This window comes from Poecilia reticulata, chromosome 7 (genome assembly GCF_904066995.2).
Source record: "Poecilia reticulata chromosome 7, P_reticulata-male-v2, whole genome shotgun sequence".
NCBI lineage: Eukaryota > Metazoa > Chordata > Actinopteri > Cyprinodontiformes > Poeciliidae > Poecilia > Poecilia reticulata.
The window spans coordinates 27,294,344-27,312,132 of NC_088836.1; the positions used below are offsets into that span (position 1 = coordinate 27,294,344).

The window sequence follows — 17,789 nt, forward strand, 5'->3', positions numbered from 1 at the left end:
TCTTACCCTGTGCTGGATAAATAAGGGAATAAAATGAGCGCAGTCCAATAAAGCACACCTACCTGCTGTTAAATTTCTGAGGATGCTTCTCCCTCATTGTATGAAACCTGTGTGCGATGGAGGCATCCTGCCAAGAAAGATAAAACAGCAATGCAGAATATCTATTTAAAAATGAGAAACATTAATTAACATTTACATGTAAACACATGAGATTATAGCAAAGGCACTATCGCTAGTCCCATTGGCAGGTTGATGTGTTCACACTACAGCACAAAAATAACTATTCTTAATGGAGAAGAGGGGGTAACTAGACAGTTTACAATTTGTAGTTTATAATGGTTCAGTAATTTTGACTTTAAGTTGATGAATAAGTTGAATAGATTTAGCACAGCAGTGCTAAAAAGTAAGAGTCGTATATAGTTAAGCTACACTAAGCTAAACAGGCAAATTTTTTGACTACAAAAATTAGACACATTACACAAATTGCAAAAAAAAAATTTGACTACAAAAATTAGCCTGTTTTTCAAGTTATGTGGTAATTTCAAAAGTTGTTTTTCAACTGCCTTTATTTTTTTGTTGATTGTTTCAAGTTTGGCTCAGTAATTTTGACTTTAAGTTGACAAGTAAGTTGAACAGAGTTAGCATAATGGCACTAAGAAATAAGAGCTGTAAGCAGTTTAGCTAAACTAAGCTAAACAGGCTAATCGTTTCAGGAGAAAAATTAGCCTCTGCCCTTTTGTTATTTTTCAACTGCCATTAATATTTTTTTGTTGATTGTTTCAAGTTTGGTTAAGTAACTATAAGTAACTTTAAGTGACTTTAAGTTGATGAGTCAGTTGAACACAGTTAGCATAACGAAACAATAGTTGTGTACAGTGAAGCTGCGCTAAGCTAAACAGGCTAATTTTGTCACTAGAAAAATTAGCCTCTGCCCATTTGTTGCTCAACTGCCATTAATATTTTTTGTTAATTATTTCAAATAAGTTTGACTTTAAGATGATACGTAAGTTGAGAACAGTTAGCAAAACGACACTAAAAAATAAGAGTTCTATACAGTTGTATAGTTAAACAGGCCAATTGTTTGACTAGAAAAATTAGCCTCTGCCCTTTGTTGTTCCATAACCGCCACTAATATATAATTTTGATTGTTTCAATTTATTTAGATTTAAAAAATGGGACATTTTCTATTAATTGATATTTAAATGTAAATACAGGAGACCGCGGCCAAGTGTCCGTCTCTATTCCTATTGGTAGGTTAAGTTGACATAGTTAGCATAATGACACTAAAAAAGAGTTTTATACAGTAAACTATGCTAAGCTAAACAGGCTAACTGATTAGTTAGAAGAATTAGCCTGTACCCTAAGACACAATGCTAAACAGATTCATGTGTTTTGTTTTGTAAATGAATAATTTGGGGTAAATTAATAATTTTGTTACTCAAAAATTCAGTGCTCAATGCTACTTTAGCTTCCCATCTTTCCAGTTTGTGCCTGGAGCACCTAAAAAATGTAGACAATTTACTCACAACTCCAATTGAGAAGTAATTGTTGATGATTTCATATGGCACTGGATCCCCCTTCTCCTGAACCTCATCCGGTATCACCTGCACACTCCAGCGGTCCATCAGAACCTGGGAACTGTTCTCAATGTCTCTCAGAATACGACCCAGATCCTCGCCATCATACCCTGCCAAAGCAGAGAAAGAGGCAGACTCCAATCGCTGCATAACAAGAACAAACGTTGCATCTTTTTGTGAAGTACAAACTTGTTCTCACCTCCACCCCAACGCAGACATCGCGCAAGGTCATTTCCTGTGCCCAGAGGAAGCACTGCAACGGGAGGCCGCACCAGCAGATTGGCTTTGTCTGGTTGCAACAATTTAACAGAAAAAGCAGAATAAAGGAAGTGCATGAAGACAGTCTTTATGCGAGCTTCTTTTTGCAAAGCTTGACTCACCTATCGCATCTAGAATCCAGCCGACTGTGCCGTCTCCACCACAGACCAGGATTCTGTAATCCTGCAGGTTTCTGAAGAAACTCAATCTGAAATCCAGATGATGATGTGAATTATCAGAGAAGCGAAGAATTGTACTAAAGTAGGAGGAGGAATACTTCAACGTATTTAGTCAAGTAAAAGTAAAAAGTGGAGAAGTAAGAGTAAAAAAAGTATTTGGCAAAAAGAAATACTGATAACTAATTAAAACATCAGTCATTTAATATTTAAAAATTAACATGAAGTTATGTGGAAATGACCAAAATGAAAATAAGAGTAGCAACACTTCATTATAAAATTACTCAGGTAAAAAGTCCAGCATGCTAAAACATTTTTTCCAAAAGGTGGCTAAAGTAAAAGTTGCCAGTTTCTACTGAACTCTGTGAACGACGACATGAGGGCCTGACAGCAGACACTGCTGGAGTAACTCACCCGGCTCCAGGGCCGCCACTGGAAAGGTTGTAAACCTGCCGCGGATTCAGTAAATACTGAAATTTACTCAGGACTCTGAAATACATGGAAACAAGTTCAACAACGTGCTCATTCGGAAATCCACTTCATAAAACACAAACTCTCACCACCTAGTTTTGAAATAGATACTTTTATTTATTTCTAATTTTGCAAGTAAAATTGGTGTACTTGCACATTTCCCTGTTATAAGTGAAATAATCTGCCAGTGAAACTAGAACTCGTTCATTAATATTGAGCAATTATTGACTTAAAACAAGCTCATATATCTTGCTGAAAACTTACTTGAAAGTTAGTTTTGTCTAATTTCAAGTTTATTGTGATATTTGCATTGTGGTGCTCACCTCTCGCCCTGCTTGCCACCGCTTTTAGGATTTACGAACACCAGGAGAGGATGAGTGTTTGGCACGGGGCTGATCTGTGTGATAAACATTTGATAAAGTTACTACACTGACAATTAGTTGCCTAGCAACAGTGCTAGAAGTCCTCAAACTTATCAATCAATCAAGTGTATTTGTGCAGTACATTCCAGCGACAAGGGAGTTCAAAGTGTATCTCATCAGAAAAAAAACTTAAATTAAAAGTCATTAAAAAAAAAATTAGGCAACAATTGAGAAGCGAGTTACATTTTGATGAGTGCGATCATCAAAATAATCAATACAGTCAAATATATTGATAAATGTTGCATTTATTAGGGTTTCAAATTTTGTCACCTTGTGACTTCTATGTATTTTAAAGTTAATTAACACGATTTATCAACAGGAAGCAACAAAATCAGAAATCAATGGATTGCACTGGTAATCTGGCACCTTAATCTGACACTGCAAAATAAAATCCACTGCAACCAACTGGTAGAGGTGAACAGAGTACCCCAAAATATTACTCAGGTAGAAATACTTTAACATATTTTTACTCAAGTAAAAGTAAAATGTAGCCATTACTCAAAAGTAAAAATGGATTTGGTTAAAAAAAAGTACTGAGTAACTGATCAAATTATTAATCATTTAATATTTAAAAAAATACATAATTTGTCGGAGCAAAATATAAAGTTAAGTGGAAATTTTGGAAGTTTAAGGAACAACATGAGAATAATTCATAAAAATAACAAAATTAGGCAAAATAATTTTTTCCCAAATCAGTTTCTTTCAATAAAAAAATGTATTAAACGTTAATCAAAACTGCAGGTGTGTGACTGTCTGGTGAATTTTTGGTTAAAACATGTTTGTTTTTCATTCAGTAGGTAGAAAATCCAGAAATTTTACTCTAGTAAGAGTAGAGATACTTCAAAATACAATCATCAACTAAGAGTAAAAATACTACATTTTTAAAAAACGTTACTTAAGTAAATATATACCCAACTCTGCTAATTGTTTACACCTGTAGATGATTTAATCTCAGTGAAAATGCAGCTGAACCTCTAAATATCCCCACAGTGAATCCATGCAGCAGAAAGGATTTTCATCATTTCAGAGAAATCACCTGGAGCACTTGTCCGTCGGGAGTAATGTTGAAGTCGCCGTCATCCGTCGACGCTGAGCAGCCATTTTTCACATTGTTTGGTCTCTCCTTCAGGGAGAAAATGTGTAAATAAACTCAGAAACTTTTATAACACTTCAGTTATCAACATTAAAAAGCAACACAGGCTGTATCTACTGGCGTAATGTTCTTCGTTGGAGTGGTAGGTGCGTTTTGCACTGTACATGTGCTGAAAATGCGCCTGAGGAGAGCTGTGTACCTTTATAACAGGATATATGGCCCATGGAGGCAGGATGTGGTCTCTGAGCGTCCCACAGGTACACTCTGTTGGCTCCAGGGCTGCACAATCATCGTGACGCTGGGAAAAACAAACAGGCATTACGCCAAACCTCGCTGTGGTCGTGACTGACAAAATGCAGCTTGAGCTTTTCAGTTATTTCTCTCTGCATTTGCTGGACGTTGTGAAAACACAGAAATCTAAAATCTCACTCTTCAGATATGCTTTACTGCAAATATAAACAAAATAAACTGGTTTTACTGCATATGTCTTTTCCAAACTGGTGGGTTTTAATCTTTCTTCTTTTGTAGGAGTGAGTCAGGCAATCTGTACATATGTTAAAAGAGTTTCTCTTTTTATCCGATTAGTCATTTCCAGGGGAAATTACCTCTGTGATTTAGTTTCACACGGTAAAAATTAATTTTTAAACAGGGACCCGTTATGCAAAATTAGCATTATGCATGTTTTTGTACTTCCATTTGGGTCTCTGCTGCTTCTAAGAACGGCTTTTAAAAAAACACCCAGATGCTTTTTGGTAACAAATTAATGTTTTTCGTTGCCTGGAAAATGAGCCGTTTCAAAAACGTCCCGAATGTAAGGTCACAAATCAGCAGGGGCTGCCCCTCACCTAGCAACCACAGCTCAGCCCGTTGCCTAGCAACCCAGGCTGAGCTCCAGGATGTTTGGTCAGCTGGTTTTACCGCTGTATGCACTCTACAATGGCTGCTGGAAAAGACAAACATTTTGTTGTTGACTTTTGCTGCATTCATGTTGTTTGTGCAGGAGGCTCTATTATTGCTTTTCAATGATGTAAAGTTGTATAATTCACTCATGTGCGAGTGTAAACGTTGAGCTGGCTAGTAGCAGATTATTAGGATTTAAAGTGACAGGAGGCCCTAAAACAGTTCATTTACCAAGATCATCAGAAAAACCTTGTGCAAAAAATGTAATGAACATGTTTTGTTATCCTAACCTGCTCAAGGAAACATAATAGGTCACCCTTAATCAGTGTTATTCTTGAAACGCTACAGCGTTGTTGTACCAGGAAGCCCTCCTCCATGTAACATCAGTTTTATTTGTTAACTGATAACTGTGAATTTTGCAAGAGGAAGTGGAATAATTTAGATTTGTAAAAATTGAGCCGCAACATAGAAATATGAGTCCTTATCCTTACCATTGTGTGGCACCAGACGCAGTGTTTCCCTGTTAAAGCTTGGAGGCTCTTGATCTTCTTTTGGCACCGGTCACATTTTCTAGAGTCACAGTTCCCACTCACCCAGTCGTGCACTGGAACCTGTAAAGTGGGAAGCAGAGAGATCCAGTTTGGACTTTGTTTTGCTGTGGATTTACGTGGAGAACCCGGCGTACCCCTGTCTCTTTCTTTGACTTCACGTACGTCCTGGCGCACGGAGCTGGGTTCTTGTTAGCGCAACGCCCGTGAACTGTGTATTTGCAGCCTGGAAAAGGTGACACAAAATCCGACTTTCAGTCAGCAGGCGTCATATTTAAAAGAATGGTAATATTCTCAAATCTGACACGATGACTTCTGATAAGTGCCACTGGATTGTCGCCCCCCTGTGGAGAGGTGCGGTACTCACAGGTGCAGCAGAGCCCCTGTTTCCTCAAACCCAGCAGCATGCTCTGACACACGTTGCAGTAAACGGGCTTGTTGAAGTTCTTCATCCTCCAAAGGTGCTGCCCGTCCTTTTGGGTCATCTGATCAGAGATGGAAGAACATCAGAGGTTATGAAAACAAAAAAAATTAAAGATAATTATGATCCTAATTCAGGATCAAAACAATTCTTTCAGTTTAATATGGATGAGGGCTGAGCGATAAAAATAAAATCTCAGATTTTTTTCATACAACATCGGATTTTTATTCTTTATGTTTGTTTTTTTTAATCATCCATGAGATCTTCAGTGAGAATTTATAATTATGAGAACAGAATCATAATATTGGCAGAAAGAAGATGAAATTTTAACAGAAAAAACATTTACGAGAAAAAAAGTGGTTTTAATTTTTAAAAAAAGCTTCAGTAGTTATCAGCATCTAATGTGAGCAGCTCAGTTCGTGTAAATCTTTCTTTGAAATAGTGATTATTTTAATATCCTGCTGGTTTAATAATATAACAATCTGATGCTGATGTGATAAATAAATATTATGACTTTACTCTTGTCATATTATGACTTCATTTTTCTAATTTAATAAATAAAAAACCTGGTCCTAATATTCTGTTGTAGAGTTGACCTGAATTTTAAAAAATATATAAAGTAATAATAAACACTCTTATAAAAGCAAAATGACTACGGAAACCCAATGAGCTCATTGGTGAAAATTAATCCAGATTTTAATTTTAAAAACCAAAAATGTGATTCATCAATAAAATCGATTCATCACCCAACGCTAATCTGAATCTTTACATTATAACTGGATGTGAATTTGATCCGTTTTTCATGCCGTAAAAAGTCATTTTGCTGAAATTTGTTGCTGCATAAATAAAATAAATGAATAGTCTTTCATACATTTTGGGGTTTTTTCACATTACTAACTTATTTTGCTTTTATTAAAACTATTCCCCCAATAAAATATGGCACATCAGTCAGATTAAATACTAACTGGAATCTTTTTGTTTACAAAATGATACAACTGGATCCAATATTTCCAAAAAAGCATCCAGTGCTTTTTACTTCCTACCTTATTCACCAATTATTGAATATGCAACAAATATAAAAAGAAGGGTATTGAGTTACAAAATACCGTATTTTCCGCACTATAAGGTGCACCTAAAAACCTTCAATTTCCTCAAAAGCCGACAGTGACCTTATAATCCGGTGCACCTTATATATGGACCAATATTGAGCCACAACAGGTCTAGTAACTACAGTAAGCAGCCGCCGACTTCATTTTCCCCCATAGAAGAAGAAGTGCGAGGTGCATGCTGGGATAGTTGTCAGAACGCTGGTTTGTTAATAAAGCTTGATAATACATTTAAAGCCATGGGGGCGAAGGGGCGGAGGGGCGGGGGAAGAGAGACAGGGACTGCGGCGGCAGCGTGTCGGTTGGTCTGTGTTACCCAGAAAGCAGTTGGGCACAATATCGCAACACCAACACCGTGAGTGAAACAATGATTGGGGCAGACTACTATATAAAGTACTCGGGGACCACTTCTTTACAAATGTGGATGTGTAATAATAGAGTATAGAACAAATTGAACCCAACCCAAACTGAAGCGTCTATTCTATGCGCCTTATATATGAAAAAAGTTTTAAAATAGGCTGTTCATTGAAGGTGTGCCTTATAGTGCGGAAAATACGGTAATTAACTGGACAAGAGAATAAACAAACAAACATAAAAATGGATAGATTCGAAACAGAAACTAAGCAGAACATAATCAGTGAATCTGTTTAACATATGTGGATTATGGTTCTTTGCTTTTGTGCAGATTATCTGCTGAAGAGCCTTTTTTTTTCTTTTTTAAATGACATAATGCATCTGTCAATCATCCACAGCAGGAGGCCCGACTCTGGGCAGCTCACAGCGACTGTGAGGGGGCTGAATTTACGCTCCCCAGGCTTCAAATGTCCACGGCTAGAAATAGCCAGACGGGAAGTCCCTCACATCGTCTTGGAGACCGAACCGATGGGCAGAGTCGAGCTTGTGGTTTTACAACGATGCAGCGAGCAAACACGCAGAAATCGGATCCATTGCCGGGCTAAGAGAAGCATTCAAACGTTCTCATCTGCCTCACTTTGTTAATGTTTCCTATAGTTAAATGCAGCTGTAAAAGTTTGTAATAATGGAGCAGAGTAAGTGGAAAAACACCACGGCGTTACGATGGTGCAGAGGGGGATGACATTACCACACCCTGTAACTCTGAGTCGGCATAAAGGCCCTTAGAGAGAGACAAGAAGGAGGAGGAGGAGGAGGAGGAGGAAGGACAAACGAGCCGCACTGCAAGGCCGCGGCTTCAGAGAAACACCTGCTGTCAGAACCAAACGTGTCTGAGCTCAAAACCACACAAACACAAGCAGCAATTAAAACCACCTTCAGACCCAGCAAGACGAGGAGGGGAACGTTGTTCATGCCTCCTTCTACCCACTCGTCCAGAGACACCGTGCCGCTGCTGTCGGCATCAATCGCCGTCATCATGTCCTTCAGCACCTGAGGAGACGACAGGCGGTCGTTACTCTGCTGTGAGAAACGCATTATTACAACGCTTACAGGCTCTATCTGTGTGTTTCCTCACACTTACAGGATTCATCAGACACATTTTAATATTTTAACCAAAAATAAATACAAATTACAGTTTTAAGGTGATGATTTTATTTGTTAAGTGACAACAAATACCCAAACAAACCTGATCTCTCGTTAAATTATGAATTAAATGTGATGAATTAAATTCCTTTGGTGTAAACGGTGCAAAAATATGAAATCTTACCAAATATTTTGGTCTAGTTATAAATAACTTTTCATTCCTTGGTATTGATTCTAGTTCCATTGGCAGATTATTTCACTTACAAAATAGAAAAAATTTAATTATCTAATACTTTTTCATCAATATTAAAGAATTATTGACTTAAAACAAACTCCTACGTCTTACTAGTTACTTATTTCAAGTGTACTAAGATATTTGTGCTAAAACTCAACCAAAATTACTTAGTAAGATTTGGTGTTTTTACAGTGCATTAAGTGAAAAAAAGACACACAAACAAACCCAATATCTCATAAAATCATGAATTAAATGTGATTAACTAAATTTCTTTAGTCTACACTGCAACAATACAAACTCTTACCAAGTAATTTACATTTTAGTGCAAATATCTTAGTACATTTAAAATAAGACAAAACGTACTTAGAAGTAACTTGTCAGGAAGATATAAGAGTTTGTTTTAAGTCAATCATTTCTTAGTAATGATGAAAAAATTCTAGATCTACTGACAGATTATTTCACATATAACAAGACTAATGACTTAAATAATCTTCCAGTGTCGCAAGCATTTTTTCATCAATATTAAGGGTTAATACGTAAAACTGTAAGCTGCTGAAAAGTTACTTTTAAGTTAAATTTGTCTTTTTTCAAGTGAGACATTAGCAGACATTTTACTTTTACTCTTACTTGGTAAGATTTTGTTGTTTTTTTTCAGTGTAATTTCACCAGTCAGGCAGCCTAATTACTGCCAGATTCAATTAGAACCTGACTGACAACACGAAGCAGGCAAAAAGATGTAAGGATTCATTTATACCCGTCACTTTGGAAACGTTTCTAATGAGCCGCACAAAACAAAGTCTGCATATAAATGGCTCAAGGTGAAGGTTTTGGTTTGACCTAGTCAAAGTTCGGAGCTAAATGTGACCGAGATGCTGTAACCTCAAAGAGGTCAAACAGTTTCCAATATGGCCAAATTAAAACAACTCGACAAAACGTCTCCACAGCGACAGAAAAACTCAGTCATCACAAAAACACCCAAAGTTACTCACACCCTAGTAGATTAGTCTTTAAATTTTGGTAACGTCTACAAGAACCTATGGAGCGACCCAGTTAAAATAATGACTCCAATCTCATAGACAAGTGGTGTCCAAAGTGCGGTCCGGGGGCCATTTGTGGTCCTCAGGCTGATTTTTTTGTGGCCCCCAACTACAGTTCAAAAATTCTACAAATTTGATGTTTGATGCAGATGGAAAGTTTTTATTTGTAATCACAATAAAATTATTGTCCATTGTAATTTTCTTACAATGGAAAATGTTAAGCACAAAACAAAGTATTTGCCTTTTTATAACCAAACTTTAACAAAATACAGAAGCACGTTTATTCAGAGACTTCTACTGACTTTGATGCACTCAAATCAGCTTATATTTTTTATTAAATGTAAGTAAAAATAGCAAGTGTTTTGAAAGAAAGTGACCCGAATCCTGTTCTTATTGCTGAGAATAAATTTGTTCAAAACAAACTAAAAACGAAATGCTTTTGTTTTAGTACAGCAAAGGTGCAAAAGAAGTAAATAAAAATCAGTCACTTTATTCATTTGATTTTAGGGAAATTTTTTCCACAGTTTTGGTCCTTTTGACAAGAAGTTTGGAGATCCCTGTTATAGACAATCAATAAGGGGAATTAAAGAATCTCAAATGTGAATCCTCAAAAAATGAGTGGAAACGAGAAAAACTGATCTGAAACAGGAGGACGAGTTCGATTGCCAATAACTACATGATATTTCTAAGAAAATAAAAATAAGAGATACAATTATTCTTCAAAATTGACGCTGCTTTTGCCTCGTTGTGTTAATTTTGAGTTTAAATTTCTATCAAAAACAAACATCCTGGTTGAATAAAATACATTTTAAATCTAAATCTGCCAGGAGAATAAATAATCCTGGGCTTGACAGCAGGTAAGTTTTTCACATGAGGTCCGATTGGTTTGGAAAGTTTAGCTACTTTAATAAAACTCCTTTCTGGGGGAGGATAATTTTCCACATTTGTCTCCTAAAATGAGTTTTTATGTAGGGCATTTTATATTTTTTATAGATAAAGTAACGTGTCAACCTTTCTGAATGTTTAGTTTAATGCTGAACGTGCGTGACTGGGACGTTTGCATGTTAAACCAGGGGATTCTGGGACTTACCGGTTCGAGTTCGGACACGTCCCAATCGAGATATTCTGCTGCGTGCATCATCTGAGCAATAATTCGATCTACTTCCTGTAGAAAAGAGAGAGAGAAAAAGGTCTTTCAGAGCTGCCAGGATTACATTTTATTTCCTAGAGCTGAAATGATTAATCGGATTAATCGTGATTAATCAGTTATTGAAATGATCAACAACTAAAGTAGTAATCAATTAATCTTTAATCAGAAACTCAAAGAAAATTCTACTTTACTAAAAGAACACAATTAGAGAAGTTATTAAGTCAAAACTGTAATATATATATATATATATATATATATATATATATATATATATATATATATATATATATATATATATATATATATATATATAAACATTTTGCATTTGTCTGTAAATGTGTTCTACTCAGAACTCCTTTAGTTGTCTTGTTTTGTTATCCAATTATTAATTTATGAACCAAAAATAATCAACAAATTATCTGTGCTGACGTTAAACCAAGAGAAATGGCTGATATTTAGTTTTATTTGTTTTATTCTTCTGATTTTAGGAGTATTTTTTCAACTGCAGATCCTTTGCTACAAATAATCAAACTGCAAAAACACAAAATCTTACCAAGTCATTTTGGTCTAGTTTCTAGTTTCTAATGCAAGTATCTTAGAAATAAGTTAAACTAACTTAAAAGTAACTTTTCAGCAAGATATAGAGGCTTGTTTTAAGTAAATAAATGTTTAATATTGATGAAATGGAACTAGTTCCATTGGCAGATAAATTAACTAAATTAATGTGAAAAATGTCTTGTTAAAAGTTAAATAATCTGAAAATACAATTAGTATTTCATCAATATTAAGGATTTATTTGCTTAAAGCAACCACATATGTCTTGCTAAAAAAGTTACTTCTAAGTTAGTTTTGTCTTAATTCAGGTGTACTGAGATATTTGCACTAGATATTAGACTAAAAATACTAAGATTTTGTGTTTTTGCATTTTAGCCAATAAAATGTTTGTTTTCTTATTTTAAAAAAGGAACTGAACTGTTTCTTTACGTCCATCTATTATTGTATAATAATATTGTGCAAAAAAAGGAATAAATGTTTAAATGAAAAATCAGCAGAATGAGCCCATTTTAAAACCGATTAATTGATTAATCGTCAGAATAATTGATTAATCGTCAGAATAATTGATTAATCGTCAGAATAATCGAATACTAAAATAATCCTAATGTTTTTATGACTGTAAATAATTTAGGAAGCAACTTACAGAGCTGTCAAGGACTCCGTTGCCATCTCTGTCATAAAGCCGGAAAGCAACTGAGGAGAGAAAGGAAATGAAAGTGGAAGTACCAGCCGGCCGGTTCTGATTAGAGCAGAAACTAGTAACTTACACTCCAGTTTGTCCCTGGGTTGGCCGTCTTCCAGCAGGGAGAAGTAACATGACACATCCTTGAGGAACACCTCCTCTACAGGGGAGATGGAAGGAAGGAGAGAGGGGCTGTAAATGCTCTGGTTACCATATCTGCACAAACAGTCCAGTGATGAATGACTCTGTGCCAAATAGGCCATAATGTAAATTGATAAGCGCCTGCTGTAAAGTGCAAGCAATGAGCTGCTTGAATGCACAGTGTAAAAATAATCTCACTGGTGTCGTCTTCCTGGGTGGGTTCAGAGTTTTGGAAGGAGCGGAAAAGCCGCTGGCAGAGATCCGGAGGGAAGTCCACCTCTAAGTAGGTCTTCAGAAACTGACGAAAGCCTTCCTCGTTGATGCACTGGGCGAAGGGAACGAGACAGTTTTACTGTGAGTTTTACTGGTTCACAGACGTGCAAAGTAAAAACGCTCAGCTGTCTTCATGTGTTTGGGTCGATAACTTCCCCTTTTTTTCAAACTCGATTCTTGTGAAAATAAAGGAAGAATATTGTCACAAATTACTGCAATGTTTTGCTAATGTATCGGAATAAGAACCCAGAAATGCGGTTTGTGGTTTACGTTAAGAGGCTTTCAGAAGCCTCAGGCGCTACAATGTACTCAAAAATATTCACATCCTTCAGCTTTTCCACATTTTCCACAAGTATTTTTGTTGGGATGCAACTAGCAGCAGCGCATAATTGTTGAATAGAACAAATAAAAAGGAAAAAAACAATTTTTTTAAACAAAAATCTGAAAAGTGTGGTGTGCATATATGTTCACTCCCCCCATTAATATTTTGTAAAACCTTCTTTTGGGGATCTTCTCCACCATGATTAAAGTTTTCAACTCTAGACTTCGAATCATTGTGACAAGTGTTTAAAGTATTCCCACAGCATCATACTACCACCACCACATTTCAGTGTGTGGCTGTTCAGGGCTAAAATGTTCCATTCTTGCTTCCCATAATGCACTGCTTTTTCTTAGCATGTCCCATAAAAATAAACTGAACATAAAATCTGGAAATGGTCGAGGGATGTGAATACTTCTGCAAATAAAAATGTCTCATAAGAACTGAAGAGGCTGCAATGTCTTTAGGCTACGATGACCTAAAAGTAAAAAAAAAACCCTGAAAGTAGCTGCTGAGTCCAGATTTGAGTCCATCTGCTTGACCTGACAGATGGGCTGGAATCACATGAGTTGATGCTGCAGGGCAAACGAGCCGAATTCCCCTGATGATGGTGAACCACAAATCCATTTCACGTTAATATTTTTTCCCTTTTCCCAGCTGGTGCCCTGCAGGGATGCCCCAGTAATACTTAAAGCTCCATCAAGGCACAAAAAGCAAAGGAAAGAGGAGAAAGAAGAAAGGAGCACTCCCTCCACATCTAATAAATCTTTTCATTATTCTGTTGTCCTTAAAGATGGAGTGAGTAACTTTTATTTAAAAAGTGTTTTTTACATATTTGTTAAGATTGTCACTATGTTGAAATAGTGTGAAACAGATAGCTGCTATTGCTGTCTGAAGAAATGCAAAGCTACCAGTCAAAGCCAGGAGGAGGGTCTTAGTGCTGTCAGTCAACCTCATGCACGCGCTACTAAATGTGCTAATGGCAAAGAAACAACTTATCTTTCCAGGAAAATCATTTATCCCCCATCAGGGGTGACCATGCTAACTAGCCTTAGCATTAACAACAAGCTCTGTTACTGGGAAAAGGCTAGCCTAGTAGAGAGCCAATCAGGTGGATGAGCATGATTGACAGACAGTGTTAAGACCCGCCTTCTGGCTTTGATTGGTTGTTTCTTGTTAGCACTGGGAGCACTGGGAGAAGGAAGTGGAGATTTTTTTCCACATATTATCTGTCTCATAAACTGTCATGATGACAGATTTAACAAACAAGGTGAAGCTATTTTTATTTGTTTAAAAGGTAAAGTACAAATAAAGTACTGTTGTTATTACTACTATATATTTACACACACACACACACACACACACACACACACACACACACACACACACACACACACACACACACACACACACACACACACACACACACACACACACACACACACACAAACAACAGCAGTTTAATAAAGAAAATGACCAGAAATAATTGGCGCCCCTCTACAGCGGCGCCCCTAATCATCGCATATCGTGCAAACTCACTTTTTGTGTTACTGTTAACAAATATTTAAAAATGTGTATTTTAATAAAAGTTACATACTGCAGCTTTAACACTTATTTACTGATTACTATATTGTAAAACCCACATTTTAATTAATTTCCCTATAAAGCTGAATGTAAATCCTCAGCAGTGACTCCTTTTGCAGATTAATTGGCAGAGAAAAACATTAATGTACACTATTTATAGATTTTTTTTGTCGCTTGTTCTTGCGCAGCATGAGGAAAACCATGCTCAGTGTTTAACGGGGCCTTGCTGCGTGGGCAAATCTAAGGAGGCAATTTACATTTTGCAGCGCCGCTCGGCTGCAGCAGCTTAACAACATGATCGATAGGTTGGAATCCTAATTAAGCAGCTCGGGATTATTAATAACTGACAAGATACATGAATCATAGCGCCGTTTCACACCAAACAGCTGCGATCATTTTGTTCCTCTTGCAGCTAACATCACCATGAGTGAGTCCAGTGTGAGCGCGGCGGGACGCGCCGTCCCCTCGCTGCCTCCTCACCTCTCCATGTCGGTGCTGGGCCAGCCGGCCGTCTTTATCGAATTCCCTCAGCACGTCTTTCACCTTCAAGCTGCAGTCTGCAAGCAGGAACACAGAGGTCACACCAGGGCTGCAGCTAGCTGCACATGTGCACTTCTGTAATTACTCGTGAAAGCTCCGTCCCTCTGCGGCCGTTTATTTAAATAATACATCAAGAAGCGTTCAAAGTAGAATGCAAGTTAATATTTTAGCTGCATTTAAAAAAAAAAGAAGTGGTAAACTACTGCTGCCTCTAGATATGAGAAACCATGAGCGAGGGTAAATGAGTGTGTGTGGGTGGAAGTGTGTGCGGGGAGGGGATGTTGAGCGCTGCAGAAGCCGCCTGCTTGCCTGTCTGTCTGTACTCACATTCAATATACTGCTGAAGCTGGATAAAGTCGACAGGGTTCAGTTCCTTCACCTCTGGGTTTGTGGGGGTGGACATGATGCCTGCTTCTGCACTAACTGCCTGCCTGTGTACACATAGGCGAGAGAAACAGTGAGATGTAGACGGAGAGAAAAGAGAAGGTGGGTGAACGGCAGACTGCTTCTTTGTAAAACATAAAAGCATGGCTGCAAGCAAGAGATAGCATCTTCCTCATCTCGCAATGCAGAAACATCCAGAGCCCGACGCAGAACTTGCATCCAAACTTTGCAGGGATTAACAGAAGTTTTCACACATAGAAATATGTTTTGTGATGCGTAATTATTGCATTGTTGATACGGTAACTTGTAAAAACAAAAAACATTTTCACGTTTAGTGCAGCTTTTCTGATCAATAGAAATAAAACAGAGGAGAATAAATGGTTCTGAAAAGATTTTACAAATAAAATTTTGGAAAATAGCTGAAACGATTAGTCAATTTAATCATGATGAATCGATTATTGAATTTATCATCAACTAATCTACATGATTAATAGTTAACTACAGTAAAACGGACTCAAAAGTGAAATTATTAAAAGAACAGCAGTAAGTAAGCCAAAAATACTTTACCAATAAAAATCTGGACAAAATGGTTAGAGCTGAAACGATTAATCAGATGAATTGATTATTGAAATGACGCTCAATCAATCTAGCAACTGATTACTCGTTAACTCAAGAATGCAATTATTGAAAAATACAAATACAAACATTTTGCATTAAAGATACAAAAGCATTTAACATGTTCTACCAGCAGGCCTCAAGTGGCATTTTTAGCTTCACCCATTTGAAATTCTGTAAAAAAAGAAAAATTTATCTCCTATTAAGATCCTCCTTTTGCTATTAATCTGTTAATCCAAAACATAGTTAACAGATTATTGCTGCACTGTATCGGTGTGAAGTCAAGCCTGAACTTTCCAAATGTTGACTTTAGAATATTTTTGTAGCTGCATCCTTTGCTGCAAATTATCAAACATTCACCAAAGGAATTGAATTTTAGGCAACAAAATGTTTATTTTCTTTGATAAAATTGAATTAATTCTTAAGTAACATTTTATTTTATAAAATAATCTGTTTTTTACACAATTAATCAATTAACTTTCAGAATAATTGATATCTAAAAGAATTTTCAGCTGCAGTCCTACATTGATATTCAGCCTCCTTTACTCTGACACCCCTAAATAAAATATAATTAAACCAACTACTTTAAAAAGTCTTCCTATAAGTAAAGAGTAATATTCCCAGCTGTTGTGTGAAGGCCTCTGATGTTTGTTAGAATATTAGGGAACAAATAACATCAAGACAGAAAGATCAGAGAGAAAAGTGAAGAATAAAGTTAAAAAACAACAATCCTAAACTTTCAAAAATTTTCCAGAGAAATATTAAATACATTATGAAAACCTAGCAGACTTTCAAAACCTACAGACACGACCGACCCCCTGAACTAATTCATTTATTATTTATTTCAGTTATTTACAGTTTAAAATGAGAATGCCACATGTTGATATGAAACGTTTCCAACGAATAGGAGAAGTTGGAAGAAAGACAATCTTGTATAAAAGTCAATTTGCTACAAATCTAGAAACTAAGCATCAATCAAACTCAATCAAAATCAAACATCAATCAAACTCATAGATACTCTGTATCTATGAGCATAGATACATCAGTGCATATAAAAAAAATAAAAATACAGCTCTCCATTGAGTCAATATTCTTCATCGTATCTTATCAGAATATTATGTTTTTGGTTATATCTCTGGTTTCTTTATTGTTCCATTTGTTTAGTTCCTGCTTTGATTTTTGTTTTTTATACTCTCAAATTGAAAATGCTATCTCTTTTAATAAATCTTTTTTTGCAAACGTGTTGCTGTTATCAACTACCGAATATAACATTCCACCAAGTCAAGAAATGTTAATAATTTTAAGCTGAATAACATGTTGGATCTGTGTTTATAATTCCAATAACTCTGTTTTTGCTAAATCAAAATAGAGTTTGAAAAGCACAAACTTCCACATAAACGGATCAAATAAGTAACGATCAGTAAACACACAATATCAACAACGCTTCATCATTCAGCGAGACTTTCGCTTCATGTAACAACACAATTATCTTTGATATGTTTGTCTTTAAGCTTCTGATGTGTGGCTTCTAGTTTATGTTTTCATCAAGAGTGACAGGGAGGAATTTAATCTCTAATCACAACATCACGAGAAGCTGGTTAGATTTAAGCTTGTAGGTGTGGTAGAATGTCCCAGTCAAAGTCCAAACGTAAATCCAATCAGAGGCCAGACTTCAAAAGTTGTGTTCAAAGATGCCAATGTGATTCTACAGCTGTAGAAGTTTTACAAAGTCAATAATTCATTAATAAAAGTAAATTTTTAGTAAGATATAGGAGCTTACTATATCTTAGTAATTATTGTCTTAT

At 36.3% G+C, this 17,789-nt stretch overlaps 1 protein-coding gene across 1 annotated transcript in view; it reads right to left on the reverse strand.

Moving 5' to 3' along the window:
* Positions 1-17,789, reverse strand: part of dgkaa (diacylglycerol kinase, alpha a) — a 38,173-nt gene that overhangs the window by 8,167 nt on the left and 12,217 nt on the right. Inside the window, exons 2-19 of the mRNA XM_081609226.1 lie at positions 15,313-15,416; positions 14,926-15,002; positions 12,468-12,594; positions 12,214-12,288; positions 12,090-12,139; positions 10,832-10,906; positions 8,260-8,376; positions 5,813-5,930; positions 5,583-5,671; positions 5,389-5,508; positions 4,197-4,295; positions 3,941-4,027; positions 2,806-2,879; positions 2,426-2,500; positions 1,958-2,043; positions 1,777-1,866; positions 1,527-1,687; positions 63-127 (exon numbers count right to left, since the gene is read on the reverse strand). Coding sequence (XP_081465352.1) covers positions 63-127; positions 1,527-1,687; positions 1,777-1,866; positions 1,958-2,043; positions 2,426-2,500; positions 2,806-2,879; positions 3,941-4,027; positions 4,197-4,295; positions 5,389-5,508; positions 5,583-5,671; positions 5,813-5,930; positions 8,260-8,376; positions 10,832-10,906; positions 12,090-12,139; positions 12,214-12,288; positions 12,468-12,594; positions 14,926-15,002; positions 15,313-15,388 — 1,661 coding nt within the window. The 5' untranslated portion in view covers positions 15,389-15,416. The remainder of the gene's footprint in view (positions 1-62; positions 128-1,526; positions 1,688-1,776; positions 1,867-1,957; positions 2,044-2,425; positions 2,501-2,805; positions 2,880-3,940; positions 4,028-4,196; positions 4,296-5,388; positions 5,509-5,582; positions 5,672-5,812; positions 5,931-8,259; positions 8,377-10,831; positions 10,907-12,089; positions 12,140-12,213; positions 12,289-12,467; positions 12,595-14,925; positions 15,003-15,312; positions 15,417-17,789) is intronic.